At 41.0% G+C, this 21286-nt stretch overlaps 2 protein-coding genes across 8 annotated transcripts in view; one reads left to right on the top strand and one right to left on the bottom strand.

The window, feature by feature from the left end:
* tbc1d13 (TBC1 domain family, member 13) overlaps nt 1-11115 on the bottom strand; it is a 38023-nt gene extending 26908 nt beyond the window's left edge. For 2 of the 3 annotated variants that reach the window (XM_052036770.1, XM_052036772.1), the window contains exons 1-4: nt 10998-11115; nt 7246-7319; nt 3873-3913; nt 2622-2683 (exon numbers count right to left, since the gene is read on the bottom strand). In XM_052036770.1, coding sequence (XP_051892730.1) covers nt 2622-2683; nt 3873-3913; nt 7246-7319; nt 10998-11020 — 200 coding nt within the window. In that variant the 5' untranslated portion in view covers nt 11021-11115. The remainder of the gene's footprint in view (nt 1-2621; nt 2684-3872; nt 3914-7245; nt 7320-10997) is intronic. The other variant, XM_052036771.1, reaches the window with a different exon arrangement.
* Nucleotides 10771-21286, top strand: part of zer1 (zyg-11 related, cell cycle regulator) — a 31854-nt gene continuing 21338 nt past the window's right edge. The window contains exons 1-4 of one of the 5 annotated variants that reach the window (XM_052036765.1): nt 10771-10857; nt 11353-11510; nt 17418-17647; nt 19393-19552. In XM_052036765.1, coding sequence (XP_051892725.1) covers nt 17490-17647; nt 19393-19552 — 318 coding nt within the window. In that variant the 5' untranslated portion in view covers nt 10771-10857; nt 11353-11510; nt 17418-17489. Of the gene's footprint in view, nt 10858-11352; nt 11511-11630; nt 11676-12599; nt 12687-17417; nt 17648-19392; nt 19553-21286 lie in introns of those variants that run through there. The other 4 variants (XM_052036766.1, XM_052036767.1, XM_052036768.1 and 1 more) reach the window with 4 other exon arrangements.

The raw sequence follows: 21286 nt of genomic DNA, 5'->3' as shown, positions 1-21286 counted from the left end.
CTTTATTCCACACAGTCCTACAAAACATGCTCCTTATGTTATCAAAATCCATCCTGGTGACTGCTCTGCTTCAATCCTTCCTCATGCTGAAGATAGAATGTATAAAATGCTAGACAATCAATTGAACCAATTTTTTTTTAAATGCTAATAAGACAGACCAAATTTAGTTTTTGCCAGGGGTGGGGGGGGGGGGGGGCCTTTAAGGCTATAAAATATAGCTATTGTTAGATGACGCAGAATGTAGGAAGTTTAATTATGGTTTTGGATGCAGACCAGAAATGTTTCAGCCCTGAAGGATTCAGCACTTTAAGACTACTTTGTGATTCACAATAAAAGTATGATACCTGGAATTAAATTTACAATTCTTCACAAATATTATAAATGCAAGATTATGTCAATCTAAAATAACTAAGCTAGAAAAATAGGCCCAGAGAAAATTTATGGAAGTTATTGAAAAGAAAATGTAAAACAGATCATGGAATCATCCAGCACCTGAGGAAGCAATTTGCCCTTTTTTGTCCATGCTGGCTTTTTGAGAAAAGAATCTGCCACTTGAGGTAAAAGAGGCAAACAGGAGAATCAAAAGCATAGTCATTAGGGAGGGAATCACCCTATAAATTTAGGGTTTCTGCCCCCCCCCAAACACACAAATGCACAGTCAAGTAAATTACAAGACTGCATTGCAACAGCAGGTGCCCAGAGTAAATTTCGAAGCCCCATTCCCCCAATTACTGTCACAAGAAGCTGGCTCTACCACAGACTGGGACTTTTTGTACGATGCAACTACTGGTATAGTCGAGTTCACTGTAATTGTGTTCTAGCAACTAATATGTAAACTAATTCAAATGGAATTTCCACATGTTGTATGAAATGAAGAATAAATGCTGGGATGAATAATCAACCTATTGTTGTTGTTTGAACTCCAAGTCACTTCAATAGTTGATTAACATCAGTCACTTCCAATGCACATTAAGCTATTAACCATACAAATCAGTTGGCTGGATTAATTTAAATGTATAGCTTGCAAAGCTTCTTTAAAATAAGGTCCTCCCACTGATACTGTGGAAATTAAAGTACTGTGCATTGCTTCTGTGTCTTTTAGCTGTACGACTTGAGCTTGATAGAAAGTTTGTGCAAAGAAACACCTTTGAATACAACTCAGTGAGCTTCATGTAATATCCTCAAGGCATTAAGAAGAAAGATAGTGAATCCTATTGAGTGGTTCCCTGAATAGACTGTCAGTCATTTGACAAAACATTAAATCAGAAGAATGTTCAAACAAGTACCAAGATACAGCAGAACTGGTGATGAGCAAGCAAAACATGAGTGTCAATGTCACAGCTGTGGTGGGGAAAAACTGTCACATGTCTTCTCCTGGAATGTGCATTTGCAAAAAAAAAGGTCTAGAAAGAGATGCACTGTTTTTTGTCAGTATTCATCCCGACAATTCTGTAATATGGGACCCTTATGCTCTACAGGTTATTCTGAAGGATACACACTGATGCAAACATCAACTGGTGCTGGAAGACCCATCATTTCAATGAAAGAAATCCTTTTGTCTGCCTGAAAACAACCTGGCACCCAGTGCAAAGAGCTGTCCATGACCACGTGTTGATGGTTGGCATATTTCAAGGTCCAGGACATTGTGTGCTATGGGATGCACTACAGCTTGATGCTCTGCCAAACCTTCATGGTGAAAGGCCACATTTTAGGACCCTCCTGCTTCATCACAACAGGGAGCTTGCATTTGCATAAAACCTCAAAATGCATAAACAACTTTTAAGTGGAATGAGGCAACCCTGATTACGCTGTTCTGCACTTCTATGCTTGGTGATCTGTGACATTTTGAACATCCTATACTACATCAAACAAATTTTATTAATGAAGTTTCTTACTGGAAAAAACTATGGCTAGATTAAAATTAGAATATACTCAGTGCACAAAACCTCTTAAAAAAAAATGGTGCCTTTGAAAAGTAAATTCATGAGGCAGATCCACTTCACTCAGGTACCAATCAGTATACTCAAAGACACATGCACAAAGGTTGGAAACTGTTGTAGATTATCCTTTTTTTTTGTTTGTTGTTATCCTTGGTCATGCATTCTACTTCAGAGAGTCTGTGGGGCAATGTAGGCAGATAAGGAGCAGATAAGTGGAGGAAGTACAGTTTAATTTGGTGAAAAAGGCCTGTATACAAACATCACATTACTTTCTCTAATAGTTTTGTTCAGAATTCCGTAAACTGGCATTGGTACTGAAATACAAGTGTAAGCCTCTTTGCTCATGTGAATTCATGTAGTTGTGGCTATTGGTGTCAAAGTAGCAATAGGTTTCAAGACTTTCTCTCTTCCCTCAAAATAAAATGAAATCTCCTTACCCTGTAAATGCAAGTCCAATAACACCTCTTTTTACAGTACGTAGGTCTTTCCTCCATCCTTACCCTGAAATCTAGTTCTTCACTAATATAAAAACAGAAAATTCTGGAAATACCCAGCAGGACAGGCTACATCTTCAACCTGAAACATTAGCCCCGTCCCTCTTCCCATACGTGGCCTTTTCTGTCTTTATTTTAGAGTTCTAGCATCTGCAGTTTTTTTTTATTTTCACATGCAGTTCTTCACCTTTGTTTCTTCAAGGAGGAGCTCCACTGAGCCTGCTCTATGGGAAGGTAATTGAGGAGGATCTGAGAGGAGACAAAAAATTCATGGATTAAGAAACAGCTAACAAGGTAGAACCAGGAAAGGGTGAATTTATATATTGTCTGGAGCACAGAAACAGATCTGGTGGTCCTTTGAGCCATAGCACTGCTTATGCTCCACTTGAGCCTCCTTCTCCTACCTCATGTAAAACCATCAATATTCCTTTTTGTCCCTTTCCTTCTCACGTATTTTTTGAACTTTCTCTTAAATAGTTCACTTCAGTATTGAGTCTTGAGTATGTTATTCACTTCAGTATTAAGTCCCACAATTTAACCACTGTCCAGTTAAAGACATTTCCCATGAACTCCCTATTTGATATCTAAGTGTCAGTGTTACCTAAATAGCTTATAATTTGGTCCTCCCTTGTTTAGGCAGCTCCCCATCATATATATCATCAAACACTTTCATAATCATAAAGAACTCAGGACAACAACTTGCATTTGTATAACATACTTAATATGGCAAATTGATTTAAGGAGCTTTATAAGAGTATTATCCAAGCCATATAATAAAAGATAAGACATTAAGTCATTTGACCAAAGCCATGGTCATAGAGGTAGGTTTGAAGAATGCATTAACCTATCACCTTCAAATACCCTTAGATGCAAACCCCCACATCACTCTGTTTTGCCCTCCCCCTTTAAAATTATACCATTTAGTTTACATTACATAAATGTTGTAATTTTTAAAAGAATATTTCAGTGGATACACTGACTGAGATGTATTGACAGGACCACTATTTAATCTGTAATTACAAGGGCAGACTGTTGAATCCTGGCCCCACCAACAATAGTTTCCATGAAGAACATTTATGACAGATGAATTCCCTTGAAAAATTAGTTTTCAAATTTCCCTTTCATGAACCCAGCATGCACAAATGGCTTCAGAGCAAAAACTCAATTTATGTGGAATTTCCAAACTTCCTGTACATTCTTGGAGTCTATAGTAATAGAATCTCATGAACAGTGCTGTGAGCAAACTTGAAAAGAAGCACTGCACAGTTGAAAGAATAATGTTTTATTTATTTCTCGGTACACCTCCATTTACTAGTCATTAAAAGTGTGGGAGATAGCTAAAGACTAGGCAGAGCAATTGGATGCATGAGCCACGTGACAAAAATTCGAGGAACACATCCAGTGCTAGCAACCCTAATTATCTCAAATGAAAACTTACCTTCCAACAAAGCGAGCGCAGCCCTCCTTCAAATGGAATTCCTGTGAGAAGCAGGTAAAAAGCTCAGGCTTGATTAAGGACCATTGTGAAACACAAAAGAGAAAGAGAACATTACTCCCACAATTGTAGAGTGACTGAGAAATACAGCACGGAAACAGGCCCTTTGGCCCACTGATTCCATGCCAACCATCAACCGTCCATTTACACTAAACCTACATTAATCCCTTCTTTTATCTTCCCCAATTTCTCATCAACTCCTCATAGAATCTCACCACACACTAGGGGCAATGTACCAATTAACCTACTAACCCACATATCTTTGGGATGTGGGAGGAAACTCGTGCACCTAGAGGAAACCCACACAGTCACAGAGGAAACGTTGCAAACACCAAGCTAGCAGCACCAGATGTCAGGATTGAACAGGGGTCTCCGGTGCTGTGAGGGTAAGATACATGCAGACAATGGAATGTCATCTTAGAGAAAACCCCATCATCACAGGAAGTTATAAGACCATAACAGCCTTGCATTAAAGTATTTAGACATAACATAGTTGGTCCCAGGACTGTCTCTATGGCAGTGGGGATAATTCTAGAATAGCCTGCAAGGCTGTATCCATAACAACCCGTGACCTAAATTGAAACACGAACCTACTACCATGGGGCACATAGTAATGATATTAGAAGACAATGATGTATACTTTTTATGTTGAGTAAATGTGGGTGATTGGGATGGTTAATTAACAGAGTGCAAGATAAAAGACACAGAAGGCCCCTTGAGGAATGTCATAATTGGAGGAACATCACCATGACAACTGAACAAAAGGATTCTTTAGGGATGAAACCAGCAGACGCTGACCTTGAATTTCATGATGATCATGCAAAGAAAGTGATGTCTTGAGCAACTGATCACACAACTCATCTTGTGTTGGTCAAGAAGTGATACCTGAACATCTCTCCACAGGCATAAGACAAGGCATCTTCACCAAAATGTGTATACAAATACCACGCTTTGTACAATTAGGGGGAGAGTATGTGATCATGCTCGTGAGTTGAATGGGCATCTCTCGCCCACACAGACTAATGCAAGTGATTCGCTTGCTCCATAACCACCACCCTTAATGGTGGTGAATTCATGATTCTGACCACTGAGTAAAAGCCACTCCTTGTGTCTCTATTGTACGGTTTGGCCCAGATTTTTACATCTGTGCTTGCTTAGTTTGGACCACTGCATGCAAACAGCTTTCCTCTATCGAAACCAATCATGATTTTGTACACCTCTATCAAATCTCCTTTCTACCTTACAGTCACAGAGTTATACAGCACAGAAACAGGTCCTTCAGCCCAACTTGTCCACGCCTACCAAGACATCTTCCTAAGCTAGTCCCATTTGCCTGCGTTTGTCCCATATCCCTCCAAACCTTACATCCATGTACCTGTCCAAATGTCTTTTAATGTTGTAATTGTACCCACCTCTACCACTTCTTCTGGCAGTTCATTCCATGTACCCACTACCATCAGTGGGGAAAAACTTGCCTGTTAGTTCCCCTTTAAATCTTTCCCCTCTCACCTTAAACCTATGCCCTCCAGTTTTAGACTCCCCTAGTCTGGGAAAAAGACTGACAATCCATCTTACCTATGCCCTTCATGATTTTATAAACCCCTATTTGGTCACTGCTCAGACTTCTTCACTCCAGGAAAAACAATCCCAGCCAATCTAGTCTCTCTTTACTCCAAGGAGGACACAGCCTGCTTCTTCCTTCTAATCTCTCAGTAGAAATCCCTTATTTGTGGAACTATTCCAGTAAATCTTTTTGGTAACCTATCTAAGAACTTTACATCCTTTCTGAAGTCCAGAGGCCAGAATTGGACATGATACTACAGTTGTGGCGTAACTTGTGTTTTCTACAGGTTCTACAGAAAAACCCTGCTTTTTCATTCAATGCCCTTGTTTATGAATTCCAGGATCCCATATGTTTAACTGAACATTCTCTCCACTTTCATAGATTTACTCGTTACCAAAAATCCAGGTATCTCTGCTCCTAAACATGCTTTACAACTCTTTGATCTACAATGTCTCTCCTTATACTTTCTCCCAAAGTGTATCACTTTATACTGGCATTACGCTTAACCTGGCAGGGTGCTGATTTATTATAGTGCTCTTGGTTCTCTCCTCTGAACACTCATCAGTACTTACACCTCTGTCCTTTAAAAAAGGTATCCATTTGTACAACCGTACTGGAAACCTAGCACAAATCCCTGCTCTCCACTGGCAGTCTCACAGCACCTGATCCATGTATTGTCAAATCAGGTGGATCCCACGGACTCTCGTTATCGCCTGTTGAATGTGAAGGAAGCTGCGTCTCCCCTCCCTTCGTTTGATTACAAGGCTGTCTTCAACCTGGATTTTTCTCTGTGGTGTAAACTTGTCATCACAGAAAATTCTCCAGGCTGGGGAGAGTTGTGTAACCAAAGAGGGAGAGATGGCAGCTTCTATCATATCCAACAGTTGATGTTGAGAGTGACTGTAGGATCTGGGCAGTCTGTCAACATATGGAGCAGTTGCTGCTAGTCCCCAGCAATAACCTCAGCCCTCAAAGGCAGCCTCTCCACTCCAAGACATGGGCAATTCATTACTGCAAGAACATCTGGGGACGGCACAGATTTACACCAGGATATCGGCAGAGCAGTGCTGTCAGTATCATATCTCTATATATAATGCTCTGATGACACCTTTTATTGCCAATTCCACTCGCACTTTCATTCCTGGCAATGCATCCTAAGTACTAAATGAGGTACGAGTGTACACTACTCAGTATTAAATTTCATCTGCAACTTGTTCGTCTATTCAGCCAACTATGTCTAATGCTACCCTCCTCACAATATAGTTTAAACAGATACTGAACGCTGCACAGAATTCCAAGTGGGAAATAAACATATCACATTTGTTTTACTATCTTCAGTATTTTCAACCAATTATGAACTTTTAAAATATTTAAAGATGTAATTCATATTACTAATTGTAGATAAACCAATATTAGAGTTTAATATTGGGATTATATTAAATTGAAGCAGATTGTTGCAAGTAGGGTGACTGTTAATTCTTGGGTCACAAATCTGTAAGGACATATTCTTCAAATATTACAGAGATAAGATTTTGGATTTTGTTGAGCTTTTGAGAGAAAAAAAATGCTTCTACAAAGTTGCATTAATCAGCACCTCATTACATCAAACAGTCTAATTTGGTTTTTTTTAAATGAAGGCCAATTAGTTAATGTCAGATCTATATCTTCAGTAGACACAATACAAATGTTCACAGACATCTTACCACCCATTCTCCAGAATCTGATATTGAAATGATGGACCATTCTCCTTACCACTGAAGCAGAGTTCCCGCAGTTTTGAGAGGCTGATCTTTGGTTCATTCAAAGCAATCCTGAATTCTTCAATCCTATCAACAGAAAAGAAGTCCATAAGTAAAGGGCCATTCAAACAAAGACCAGCATAGTCTGCAGCATGATTCGTATTGAAATTAAGGTCCATTAACATCTGGATGATCAAATGCATTCTCCAGTGATGTTCAGCAGGTACTGCGTGTTAATTTTATCACCTAAAAGGAGTAAAATCTGAACAACAACCTTATGCTCAGTAAGTTATTTCTAAAATACAAGTCATTTCATCCATCATCCATGTTCCGAAAGACATATTGGCAAACTTAATTGTAAAATATTTCACAAATATGTTTTTGAGCCATTCTTTCACTGAAACTTCTTCAAGCCCTGCACTTCTCTGAGATCTCTAAGTCTATCTCTTGCTCATCCCCATCTTCTATCAGTTCTCCACTTACAGCTATGTCTTTATCTTCCTTGGTCCCAAACTCTAATTTCTCTTGAAACTCTCTATACCTCTCCACAGTGCCTCTTAAAACCTCTTTGGCCAAACTTTTGGTCACCGCTTCTAACGTCTTCTCATTACCTGGCGTCAAAGTTTGTCTGATATACACTTTTATGAAGCACCCCAGAATCCCTTGCTACATTACATGTGCTGTTTAAACGCATTTTATTTCCTACCTTCATTTCTTTTGCTGAGGTACAATGCCACAGATACCTTAGTAAAGTGGGTATTCATCAGGTGTCTGTCAGCAAGCAGGATGGTGTAAGAAGTCTTCACCTCCAAGTACCATCCTGTCCTCACCTGCATGTTCACACCAGAATCACCAAAGGAAATTCCAGTAGGTTGCAGTGCCCTTACCGATTGCTTGACTGAGCCCAGCTAACTCAACACCCTGGAGAATGACCATGATGCCCTGAATTCACCTCTGATCACTGCACCTCAAGGAGAATATAAAGGTCCTGTGAGACTGCAGGGAGTTTCACCAGTATGATACCTGGCCTAAATGGATTTAAACAATGAAGACAATCATCATTAACTGGACATACACCCTGGAGTATGAGAAATGAAAGAATGATTAAGAAATTTAACAGCACAGTAACAGTAAGACTTTTCTCAGGTGGCAGTCTCTATGACAAGCAGCCATATCTTAAAATCAGATCTAATCCATTCAGAGATAATATGAAGCAGCACTTCATACACATTCAATCCCAATAAGCTGTTGAAGTTGTGGGCTTGCAGAGGAGCGGCAGGTCAAGAGAGAAATTTAAACTAAGATTGAAAGCGTTCTGGTGGAGAAAGACATTAATAACATGCATTTTATCCAAAGGGAGTAGATGGGGATTTTTATAGCACCCTGACAAATCTAAATTGAAACCCAATTAAGAAAAAGGTAAAACTGCTAGACTAAATCTTCTGACTTTATAAATTTAATGGTTTCCTATAATAAGAATTACAGTAAAACTCCAATAATCCACTCTGTGATTGTTTGGAAATCCCGATGGTTCAGCATCTGGCTCAACTGGTTCTGTTTCCTGTGCTCCCTTTAAATTCACCAGGTTCACAGGAAACAATATTATCTTCTTGTATAATAGTTATAATACTGCTGTATAACATCTATAAAAAGTTAATTAAAAGTATGTTGGAATATTAATTGAAGTAACATCTAATAGTCCGGAAAAATCACCCAGTCCAGCATGACCAGAGTGTGGTGGATTATTGGACTTTTACTGTAATTTATTCCAAAATGACTTGAAAATTTGATCAATCACAACACCTGCCAATGACAATCCTAAGGTATTCTGGAGATAAAAATTGTACTCTGAATTCATTTAAATACAATGGCAATCACAGCTCTATTCATGCCATACGATGCAAGTGGAGATGAGGAACAAAAACTCACATTTAAGTAACACTTATAATATGGTTTTAAAGTTCATGATGCTTCACGGGAGCATAATCAGACAACATTTCACAGCAAGCCACGTAAGGAGATACAAGAGAGGAGACCAAGACAAATAGACAGGTCATAAAGAATGCCCTAAGAGGAGAGACATAGAAGCACATAGAGGCCTGATAAGAGAGTTCCAGACCTTAGGCCAAGGCAACTGAATACGCAGCCTCCACCCAATGGAAACATGCAAAAAAGGCAGAAATGGAGGAAAGCAGAATTCCAAAAAGGTTGTAGGTGGAAGAGATCAGCATAGAACACACTTATGGCTTGAACAGACTATTTTGCTTTGTTGAGAATAATTTAATTCTTTAATCACTGAATTATCACATATTATAAAATATAAATAAGACTGAAGACACTGTAAATTGAAACAAAAAGAGAAGATATTGGGGATAGGTCTTTGACCCAAAACCTTCACTCTCTCTCTTTCCACAGATGCTGCCTGACTTGCATTTTATAATAAAAAACAGAAATGCTGGAAACACACAAGTTGTACATTTTGATGCGGGGAGAAACTCCGCACTCCTACAAGTATTTAAATGTGTAGAGTTGCATAAGGATTTGTAGGTACTGACGCACAATATATCAAAAGTAGTGAGCCATATTAATAAAAGCATGAATTATTTCTGGAATTGAAAATGAGGCAGCTCATATTGAACTAATTGAGTTGGGTGTATACATTGTTCCCTATATCACAAAAATGTTGAAGCACTGGAGAAAGTGCACAAAATACTAATAATGACACTATCAAAACCAGTAAGTTTCTACCACAAGGAAGGACTGAACTAGCTATACATTTTATGTATGTATACTATATATAAAAAAATAAAATGCAAACATCTAAAGAAGATTTGAGAGAGGTTTTTAAGATCATGAAAGGGTCTAATAGTTTAGTAACAGAGATGTTACTACTACTTGTGGTGAGTGCAAAACGAGAGTAATTATTAGTCACTAATAAATCTGAAGAAACTTTGTTAACCAAAGCAAATTGAACACAAACTCCATAATACAAGTGGTATTTGCACTGAGTAGCAGAGAAGCATTTAAAGGATAACTAGATAAACACAAATGTGAGGAAGGAATAAATACAACGTTATATTGATTAGTAGATGGCCTGAACGGAACACAAGCAAGAGCATGGAGCAGTACAGCTGTATGCAATTCTGTCTTTAAGAAAAAGATCCGCTCTGTTGAAACTCAGCCATTTGAGCCCTGGATTTCACATTTTACAGATGTCCAAGGAAATACATTGAAAAAGTTGCTCAGCTGCAAACCAAAGACAATGCTAAAGAGCATACGAATCCACAAGCTGGAAATCTGAGAACAAAAGCTAAAAATCGACTCGGTCAGCACGTGTAGCAGAGACAAGCGTTTTAAATAATTTTAAGGAACATAAGGCCAATGTTTCAAGTTCCACAATACAAGACACCATCAATTTCTTCCAAGAAAGATATTCCAAACTGGAAAAAAAAAGGATACGTCCTGGGGAGGGGGCTTTCCTATGTGTTCAGACGAACTGAAGTGGAGATGCGAGCAAGATTTATCTATTCGGGGGTTAAAAAAAAATTGTACTGCTTCTGGCCACTGACTCTGCTGGAAGAGAGCACAAGCGGGGCTTGGCCTGTGGACCACTCAATTCCTCCAGGTGCCCAGAGTTTGTCTCATCCCCCTACTCCACATTTCCGTCGAGCCCTTCAGGGCTGCTCGTAGACAGCAATAAAGCCCTGATCCTGTTCAACAAAAGATCCGTCATTCACAGACCCACTTCCATTATCAGCTCCTCACCTGTTCTTGTACAGAGTCGACATGTTGACTTCCTATTTCCCAACCGGCAACTCCACCGGAAATCTGTCCCGTGAATATTAAGTCCGACGAGAGTAATATTGACGAAATTAATTATTTCTTTCCACCGAGGAATTGTAAATCCGGCATTTATATAGATTTATTCACAGTGCAAATGCCTCCAATACAGAGGTACCTCAGCGGCTAAATTACCAATGTTTTGGTAAATTCAAATCCGCTTCAATTACAAAAAAAGAAATAACAGAATCAGCTTCACTATTAGATAATTGAAGCTATTGTTACATTAGCGGCGCACCCTTTACATTGTGGATTTACAAATATTTTCTCTCTGGCTGAGGCGCACCGACTTCACACCGGAGATAGTTGGCGACTGACAGACTGACCCGGAAACGAAGCTGGAGTTTGTTGAAAGCGGTGGAGCGAGTTCTATTTGAAAAGAAGGTGATTTTTAAACAAAAATAATAATAATAATAGGCGGAGCAGCAGGAGGAGCAGGTGAGTGTTGTCGCGACCCGCCCGGAGTTGGGAGGGAGTGGATGATGGAAAGTGAGAGCTGGGCAGCCTGACAACCGAGGTGGTGGAGGCCGGCGGAGGATGGTGAACCGAGCCGGGCCTGGGAGCGGAGTGAGAGCCTGTCAGCCGCTGTGAGGGGCTGAAGGGGTGAGAGGGCGGGGGTCGCGATGGGAGAGTGAGGTGTTTGACAGGAGGGAGATGTTCGTGCAGGGCGCAGTAAAGAGAGTCAAGTGCTTGCGGGAGTCGCGGCAGCGAGTGGGGTGTTAGGGGAAGGGAGTCGGCGCAGCGGGGGGGGGTCTGAGGGGGGAGTCGGGGAGGGAGAGTGGGATGTTTGAGGAGGAGGGTCTGAGGAGGGGAGTCGACGCTGGGGGAGGATCATCGGGGAGTCGGGGGAAGGGTCTGAGGGAGGAGTCGGGGCAGAGAGAGTGGGATGTGTGAGGGGAAGAGTCTGAGGGGGGAGTCGGCGCTGGGGGAGAATCAGCGGGGGCCTGAGGGGGGAGTCGGGGCAGAGAGAGTGGGATGTTTGAGGAGGGAGGGTCTGAGGGGCGAGTCGGCGCAGGGCGACATCCTGAGGGAGTCGGGGTAGGAGGTTGGTCTAAGGGGGGAGTCGGGGTAGGAGGTTGGTCTGAGGGGGGAGCCGGGGCAGGGAGAGTGCCTGAGGGGGGGATCTGGGGCAGGGAGAGTGCCTGAGGGGGGGATCTGGGGCAGGAGGTTGGTCTGAGGGGAAGTTAGAGGTGGTCTGAGGTGGGGGTGGGAGGGAAATGTGTTGGAGAGGGTGTCACAGCAGGGAGAGGGGGTGGTATTTGGCTTACAGGTCATGTAAGGGGAGTGAGATGCTGGATGGTTTGCTGTGGTAGTGATGAGATCTTGGTTTGTGACTGAGGGCGAGATGTTGGTCGTTTGTGCATAGGGATCGAAAATTGCTCAGGAGTAACTGTGTGATTATGTAGGTTGAGTGTGTGAGGTAATGATTAATAGAGACTCAGACTATGTTAGAGAAGGGAGAGAGGGACTGTGAGAAATCCAAGGCTTCAACAGCTAACTTACAACCAATCTACTCCCACCTCCTAGATTTTCCTGCAGCGAAAAGCCATTCAAACAAAGGAATTAGCTATGCAAAAAATATTGCCTTGTCCACAGGATCTTTGACAGTGATTGGTAGGTACAGAATCATTGCTGAAATTTGATTAACTACAGAATCCTCTTTCGTCACAATCGATTGTACACCACCCCAATCCAATGTAATCTTTGATTAGGTATGGAGACACAAGAGACTGCAGATGCTGAAATCTGGAGCAAAATATTAAACTGCTGGAGGAACTCAGCAGGTCAAGTAGCATCTGTGGAGGCAAAGGGATAGTCGACGTTTTGGGTTGAGACCCTGCATCAGGACTGATAAGAAACAGGAGCAGGAGTAGGCCATCTGGCCCATTGAGCCTGCTCTGCCATTCAATGAGATCATGGCTGATCTGGCCAGGGACTCAGCTCCACCTGCCTGCCTTTTACCCATAGCCCTTAATTCCCCTACTGTGCAAAAATCTGTCTGTGTCTTAAATATATTTAATGAGGTAACCTTTACTGCTTCCCTGGGAAGAGAATTCCACAGATTCACTACTCTCTGGGAGAAGCAGTTCTTCCTCCTCTCCATCCTAAATCTACTCCCCTGAATCTTGAGGCTATATCCCCTAGTTCTAGTCTCACTTATCAGTGGAAACAACTTTCCTGCCTCTATCTTTTCTATCCCTTTTATAATTTTGTATGTTTCTGTAAGATCCCCTCTCATTCTTCTGAATTCCAGCGAGTATAGTCCCAGGTGACTCAATCTTTCCTTATAGGCTAACCCCCCCCATCTCTGGAATCAACCTGGTGAACCTCCTCTGTACCGCCTCCAAAGCTAGTGTATCTTTTTTCAAGTAAGGAGACCAGAACTGCATGCAGTACTCCAGGTGCAGCCTCACCAGTACCCTCTACAGTTGCAGCATAACCTCCCTGCTCTTAAGTTCAATCCCTCTAGCAATGAAGGCCAGTATTGCATTTGCCACCTTGATAACCTGTTGTACTTGCAAACAAACCTTTTGCGATTCATGCACAAGCACTCCCAAGTCCTCCTGCAAAACAGGATGCTGAATCTTTCACCATTTAAATAATAACCTGATCTTCTATTTTTCCTTCCAAAGGATACCCTTGCCCACTCACTTAACCTATCTATATCTCTTTGCAGACTCTCCGCATCCTCTGTATAATTTGCTTTTCCACTCAATTTAGTGTCATCAGCAAACTTAGATACACTACACTCAGTCCCTTCTTCCAAATCGTTTATTTATGTCATGAATAGTTGCAGGCCCCTGAGGCACTCCACTCACCACTGATTGCCAACCAGAGAAACACCCATTCATCCCAACTCTCTGCCTTCTATTGATTAACCGATCCTCTATCCATGCTGATACATTACCCCCAACTCCATGCATCCTTATGGATAAGTCTTTTATGTGGCACCTTATTGATTGCTTTCAGGAAATCCAAGTATACAACATCCACCTGTTCCCCTCTATCCACTGCGCTCATTATATCCTCAAAGAACTCCAGTAATTTTGTCAAACAGGACCTGCCCTTCATGAATCCATGCTGTGTCTGCCTGATAGAACCACTTCTATCCAGATGTCTCACTATTTCCTCCTTATTGATAGCTTCAAGCATTTTCCCAACTACAGATGTTAAGCTAACTGTCCTATAGTTATCTGCCTTTTGCCTGCATCCTTTTCTTAAACAGTGGTGTGACATTCGCTGTCTTCCATTTCGCCGGGACCTGCCCAGAGTCCAGAGAATTTTGGTAAATTATCACAAATGCCTCTACTGTAACTTTCGCCATTTCTTATAGTACCCTGGGTTGCATTTGATCAGGACCAGGGGACTTTTGTGTACCTTTAGGCCCACTAGTTTGCTCAGCACTACCTCTTTAGTGATAGCGATTGTATTGTCACCTCCCATTGCATCCATAACATCTCTCCTAGGCATGTTAGACATGTCCTCCACCGTGAAGACTGACACAAAATAGTCAATCAGCACTTTGGCCATTTCCACATTACCCAATATTAAATCCCTCTTCTCATCTTCCAAGGGGCCTACATTCACTTTAGCCACCCTTTTCAGTTTTATATAATTATAAAAACTTTTACCATCTGTTTTTATATTTTGTGCTAGTTTACTTTGATAATCTGTCTTCCCTTTCCTTATTGCTTGCTTCCTTATTGATGCAGGGTTCAACCCAAAATATCAACTATTCCTTTCCCTCTACAGATGCTGCTTGATCCACGGAGTTCCTCTGGCAGTTTGTAATTTTGCTTTGATTGGGTATAATGCCTTGGCCCACAGTTGACAGGATACAGACTCATGTCCCTCATTGGTTTGGTGAGAGGCCTGTCCATGGTTAGCTGAGTACAGAACCATGTGCATAATTAATTGCAGCCTGAATCCTTTGTCTTGATTGGTCGAATGCAGAACTCTGTCCTGCGAGTAGTTGCATGCAATTGATTGGGTACAGAGCAGTATTCAGCGATTGTCATTTTTTTTGTTCAGTGAGTTCATCGTTGAAAGAGAAGGTTATAGATTCAATGGAGCAATCCAGGCTGGCACTCCAAATGCAGCATCGAGAGTGCTACACTATTGTGCTTTTCTGGTGATGCTTTATATCACCCTGTCAGATAAATGTATAAGATTTGAAAAGTAGGTAAGTTCTGTAACTGGGTGATATTTATTCCCACTTAACCACCTCAAAAAAAAACTAATCCAGTTATTTATTCCGTTGATGATTTGGGGATTCTGATTGGCTATTTTGTTTCTTATAATAGTGATTTAAGAAACCTTGATGAGAGGCAACATAGAATTAGAAGCAGGTGCTGATGTTTGAGCCCATCGTGCCTGCTATGCCATTCAGTCACAAGATCATGGCATAGCTTTTACCTTGGTACCATTTTCTGTGTCATATTCTTTGATTCCTTTAATATCCAAAAATCTATAAATCTGTCTTGAATATACTGAGAATTCCACAGTAGAGAATTCCAAACATTCACTACTCTCTGGGTAAGGAAATGTCTTCTCAACTCTACCCTGAATGGCCATATTTTGAGGTTGTGACCCTTAGTTTCCAGTCAGGGGAAACATCAATTCCACCTATACCCTGCTAAACTCCTTAAGAATTTTGTATGGGTCCTCTCCAGGTTACAGCAGGGTTCCGTTCCTGTGAACTGTTCATAACCCAGACAGTTTGGAAGTCGGATAGGAACAGAGTTCCCAGGTGGCAGAAGGTGCCTGCAGCTCCATAGCAACTGGCAAATCCATCCCACCAGTCTCCCAAGTGGTCGTAAATACCTACGGGCTGTACGTAAGTCGGGTGTCCATAACCTGGGGAGGACCTGTACAGTATATTTCGATCAGATTGCCTCTCTTGGGAGTAAAAGTCCCATCTGTGTAATATTTTCTCATACAACAAAGGAATCTATCTGGTGAACTCCTCTATTCTAAATATATCCTTTCTCAGGTAGGGAGACCAGAATTGTACACAGTATTCCAGAGGCAGCCTCGCCAGGGCTCTATGTAATTGGAGCAAGGTGTCTCGACTCTTGTAGTCAAATCTTGCAATAAAGGTCAACATACCATTTGATTCCAAATTGTTTAATTTATCTGCATGTTAACTTTCTGTGATTAGTGTACAAGCACACCCAGGTCATCTAAACATAACTGCTGATAGATTGAAAGGTATATAACAAAAAACTCCCTATTTCCATTTTTCACCATGAAAGTAGATGATCTCACATACTTCCATATAATATTACATTTGCCATGACCTTGCATATTCGTTTAGTCTGTCGAAATACTCTTGAAGCCTCATTGGATCCTCATTATAGCCTACACTACAATCTTTTGTAGCATAAGAAAACCCATCCATATTGCCAGCCATTGGGGGGGGGAGGAGTTACCCTTTGCTCACTCCACTTCCTTTTTACCTTTTCTACTTTGGAGAGAATTTCCTTTGTGAAAAATAAACATTTCTTTATTACTAAAGCTTCTTCCGCTATTGATTTATTCAAACGCATTTCAAATCATAACAATTCACAAAGTCACTAGCAAAGAAATGGGACATTTGGTCCAGCTGTGTTAATGCACCACACAAGCCTTCTCTCCTCATACATTTTCCAAAGCTATTAGCAGAACCCTTTTATTCCTTTTTCTTTATGTATCTATTCAAATACAACTGCATATTTTGGTTTATAAATTTCATCTTCTGATTTGTTTTTCCAATTATCTTAAATCTGCACCTCTGATTATTGACTTGCCTGTTATTGGAAAAAGTTGCTTTCTATTTACCTACTCAAGCCCGTCGTAACTTTGAACAATTCTATTAAATTGTGCCTAATCTTCTCTGGTACAAGGAATGCAATTCCAACAAGGCTGGTAGTATTTCTCAAAAGTTCAGGTTGTTTAGCATGTTGTTGGACGATGCACAGCACGTGTAGCCTGGAACCTAAAACTTCAGTTTGTTCACTTTGTCCGTTATAGTTCAATGAATCGGTTGAAGTTATTCCAATTGTAAATAAAAGAATGCCAATCCAGTAAATGAATACCTAGTAAAATGTTGCAACAAAATTCACTCATAAATTTCCAAGTTTGTAATAATTATCTGGACAGAGCGTAGCCCAGCCCAAGGAGAGGAAAACCTGAGGACAGCTAATTGGTTAGCTCTTTCAAAGAGCTGGTACATAAACAAAAGGCCAAATGACCACCTCCTGTGAGGAAAGATTTTGAGTGTATAATTTTCCTTTGATATAAATAGTAAAAACAAGACATGCTTGTAACTGAGACTGGTTTGCATCATGCTTTCATCTTCCACAGCGCTCTCCCGATGTCTGTGTAGCTCCAGGCACCATTGCACCACTGCGAAAGAGGTGGAGGGTGCTCCCAGCCATGGCAACGTACAGCCCCGAATCGCTGATGACTCTGTGCACCAAATATTGTTTGTGGAACCTAGAGGGAACTCTGTGCTACATGCAAGACAATGAGACGCTGCGACTGCACCCTGATATCTTCCTTCCCAGTGAGATCTGTAACCATCTTGTCAACATGTGAGTCTCAAGTACAGAATTGGGAAGGGGGGAAGGGAGTCAGAGCGATGAGGCCATTCAGGATGGTGATGTCAGGAAACACTCTTCACTTGTAGGGTAGAGAAAATCTGGAATCCTGTCACTGTATGTGGGGCTTTGCTCTGACCAAATTGGTTATCACATTGTCTATATTAGAATTGCGGTAATACTTTAAAAGTTCTTTGAACTGTAAAGCATTGTGAGGCTTTAAAAGGTGTTGGTCAGATCACATTTGGAATATTGTGAGCAATTATGGGCCCCATATCTAAGGAAAGATGTGCTGGCCCTGGAGAGGGTCCAGAGAAGGTTCACAAGAATGATCTTGGGAATGAAAGGCTTAACGTATGAGTAGCGTTTGATGGGTCTAGGCCTGTACTCCATGGAGTTTAGAAGGATGAGGGGAGATCTCATCGAAACCTACTGAATACCGAAAGGCCTGGATAGAGTGGGCATGGAGAGGGTGTTTCTATTAGTAGAAGAGTCTAGGATCAGAGGGGCACAACCTCAGAATAAAGGGACGTCCCTTTAAAACTGAGATGAGGAGGAATTTCTTCAGCCAGAGGGTGTTGAATCTGTGAAATTTGTTGCCACAGAGGGCTGTGGAGACCAAGTCATTAGGTGTATTTAAGGCAGGGATTGATAGGTTCTTGATTGGTAAGGGGGTTAAGGATTATGGGGTAAAGGCGTGAGAATGGGATTGAGAAAAAAAATCAGCTATGATTGAATGGCAGAGCAGACTCGGGTCAAATGGCCTAATTCTGCTCCTGTATCTTTTGGCCTTATGATATTCCAAGATCAGGAAAGGTTATTTATAAATGAAAAATTTTTAAACTCTCCTAAAAAGTTATGACTGCCAGTAAGCTGATAATTTCAAAACCGAAATTGATTCTTGTTGGACAAGGATATTAAGTGGGTAAGGAACCACAAAAGTTGGATGAGTTATGGTGCAGATTGGCCAAGACCTGGCTGGATGGCAGAACAGGATTGAGAGGCTCGAGGTTTTTGTGGTTTCAGAAACTGGAAATGATTCAAGAGGAAGTGACCAAGGTAATTATGGGTGGTAAGGTCCAATCAGCCCATCTGGCATGCAGAGGAGATAAGTCAGCCCTTCAAGCCTGATCTACCATGTGTGATCTTTATTTCAACTGAATTTTCACATCTTTGCTCCAGGTTTTCTGATGTATCTACCCACAAAAATCTATTGGTCTCAGCCTTAAAAGCTTTAATTGACCTCCAGAACTTGTAGCATTTTCAGATCCAGAGAGCTGCAGATTTCCAAAACTGTGTGACAAAAGTGCTTATGTATTTTGCTACTAATAGACATAGCTCACTAATATAGCAATAAAAAACTTGAGAAATTCTTCAATAAGACAATGGTGAAAATATGAATCTCACCACTACATAGAGTAGTTGAGTGAAAAATCACACATAGATGTAAGAGGAAACTAGGTAAGAATATGTTCGCAAAGCTAAAGTATGAGGTTGAGCTGCATAAGTTTGAGTTTAGATGATTGAGGACTGGTTTGAGTGAGATGTCGAAACACTATGGGGTGGAAATGAAGGAACGATATACCCTAATGGAGGCATTTGCATTTTGTAATGAAGGATGATGGCATTCCAAGGATATTTTATTTTCTTCTCCTGATCCCTCATTCAACACATTCTTTCCAGTTCTGAACTTCAGTCATTTTCAAAAGGTTCATAACCATCTCCTGTGCTTACTCTAGGTACATGGACCTTGTGAACACAGACAACAGCTTCCCCGGACACTTGAGTTTCTTTAGCTTGTTCTCAGACCATCGGAGCACCCGACTAACTCACGTACACCTGAGGGGGATTCACGAGGATATCATTCAGGATGAGGACTTGGTGGCATTTTCGAAACAAGTATGAGCGACATTATTTTTTTTTAAGTGTTCCCCCATTATTTCTGTTTGTCACTCACCTAGTCTCTCTCTAACCCCTCTCTTCCAAAAACATGGCATCTTTTAATCTGACATGTTGATGTTTGTTACTTGAACATGCACAAGCTCTTTCAGGTGACTATGAACTGAGAAAACATTTAGATGGAGTACTTCAAAACAGGATAATCTGAAGATGCCTGGTTTCCCCAATCATCTCCCTTCACATGGTTCTGACTTCACATCAGGGGTTCAGTTTCACAGTACCTGGTCTCCCTCAGAGACAGTTGACTAGCTATTGTTTGGGAGAGGCAATTCACAACTGGTCCTAATCTTATCCACATAGCCGCATAGCTAAGTCATGCTCAGGGATGGAAGCTCTGCCCAATTCTCCTTTCTCCAACAGAGCCACCAAGTCCAATTGTGGTATTCCCAATACACCGTAGTTGAAATAAACTTAGACTGAGGATCAAACCTGGAATATTCCTATTCTTAGTACCATATAGGAAAAATATAAGCCTAGGAATTGGATTTGGACATTTGTGCTATGGTAAGTGGGTGATACATTTTGCCTTAATGCCAAATGAGCAGTCACCAAAAGAAAAATCACAAAATTAGGACATCCTCACTTTAAGAAATTGCTATCACAGTTCTTTCCTTTTAGCGGAATTAAAAATTACATGCTCACAAATCACAGCTGCTTCCAGAGCTTGTAGCTGCCATCTCATTTGTGCACTGCCCACTTGGAATAAGATTGACACTATTAAAGTGAACTGTCTATGGTAGCTACACAGTCTGCCATGGAGATGTAAGAAAATGGAGTGGGGGAGTGGGGAGGATAATGGAGTGGTGGGTGAAGGGTTCCACACCATAGATTGCGGCATCCATAAGCACAAATGTTGCAACCTTTATCAGTGCCATCGGTCTATAGAAAGGCAACCCATGTAACTCAATATGTGGGAATCATTGAAGATAAAAATAATGTGCCAGTGGGGACCCTTTAACTCAAATACGATTCCTGACTTGCTGTGTGATGTACTCCATGTCTTATTGAGAATGGAAAAACAAAGATCACAGGTTATAACATTTTGATCCAAATTCTGTTGGTAAGTCAGAAGTGTGTGCTGCACACATTGATGACATCATCACCTGTCATTTCACCAATGTTTGGATGAATCATGACAGGAAGCGTCCACTCAATTTTCCAAAGGGTGGGATTTTGATAGCAATGGAGACAAGCACTTTGGAACGTGAGCAAATGCTTTTTATATGTGATTTACATATCATAAAAAGGTTTTTTTTCTCTGTCCAACTTCTGGGCTATGGTAGGTTAAGGAATTGTGAATAGAAAAGTAATTTCTGGAGTTTGATTGAATGGTATTGTAGTGGATACAGTGCAGACCAGCAACCCACCTTTTCTGTGTCTCTGTATTCCTTGCATATACATCAAACTTCCTCTTAAATTCGTCAGTTCTCTATTTTTGTTATGTAACAATTCTCCATTTTCACCACTCATGAGATGTTCTTTCTAAATTCTTTAAGTGACCATCTTGTGTTTACTACCTCTTCTGGACAAGCCAACAGGTGAAAAGAGTTACTTCAAATACCTTCATGATTTCAAAGACCTTGATCTGATTCTCCTATCCGTCCTTACTTTCTTCCTGAGAAAAGGGCCTGAGTTTCCATATTTTCTGATGATTATAGCCCCTTCATTCTGGTC

Source organism: Pristis pectinata, chromosome 23 (genome assembly GCF_009764475.1).
Source record: "Pristis pectinata isolate sPriPec2 chromosome 23, sPriPec2.1.pri, whole genome shotgun sequence".
Classification (NCBI taxonomy): domain Eukaryota; kingdom Metazoa; phylum Chordata; class Chondrichthyes; order Rhinopristiformes; family Pristidae; genus Pristis; species Pristis pectinata.
The sequence above is the reverse complement of the archived record's forward strand: the minus strand, read 5'-3'. Positions and strand labels throughout refer to the sequence as shown.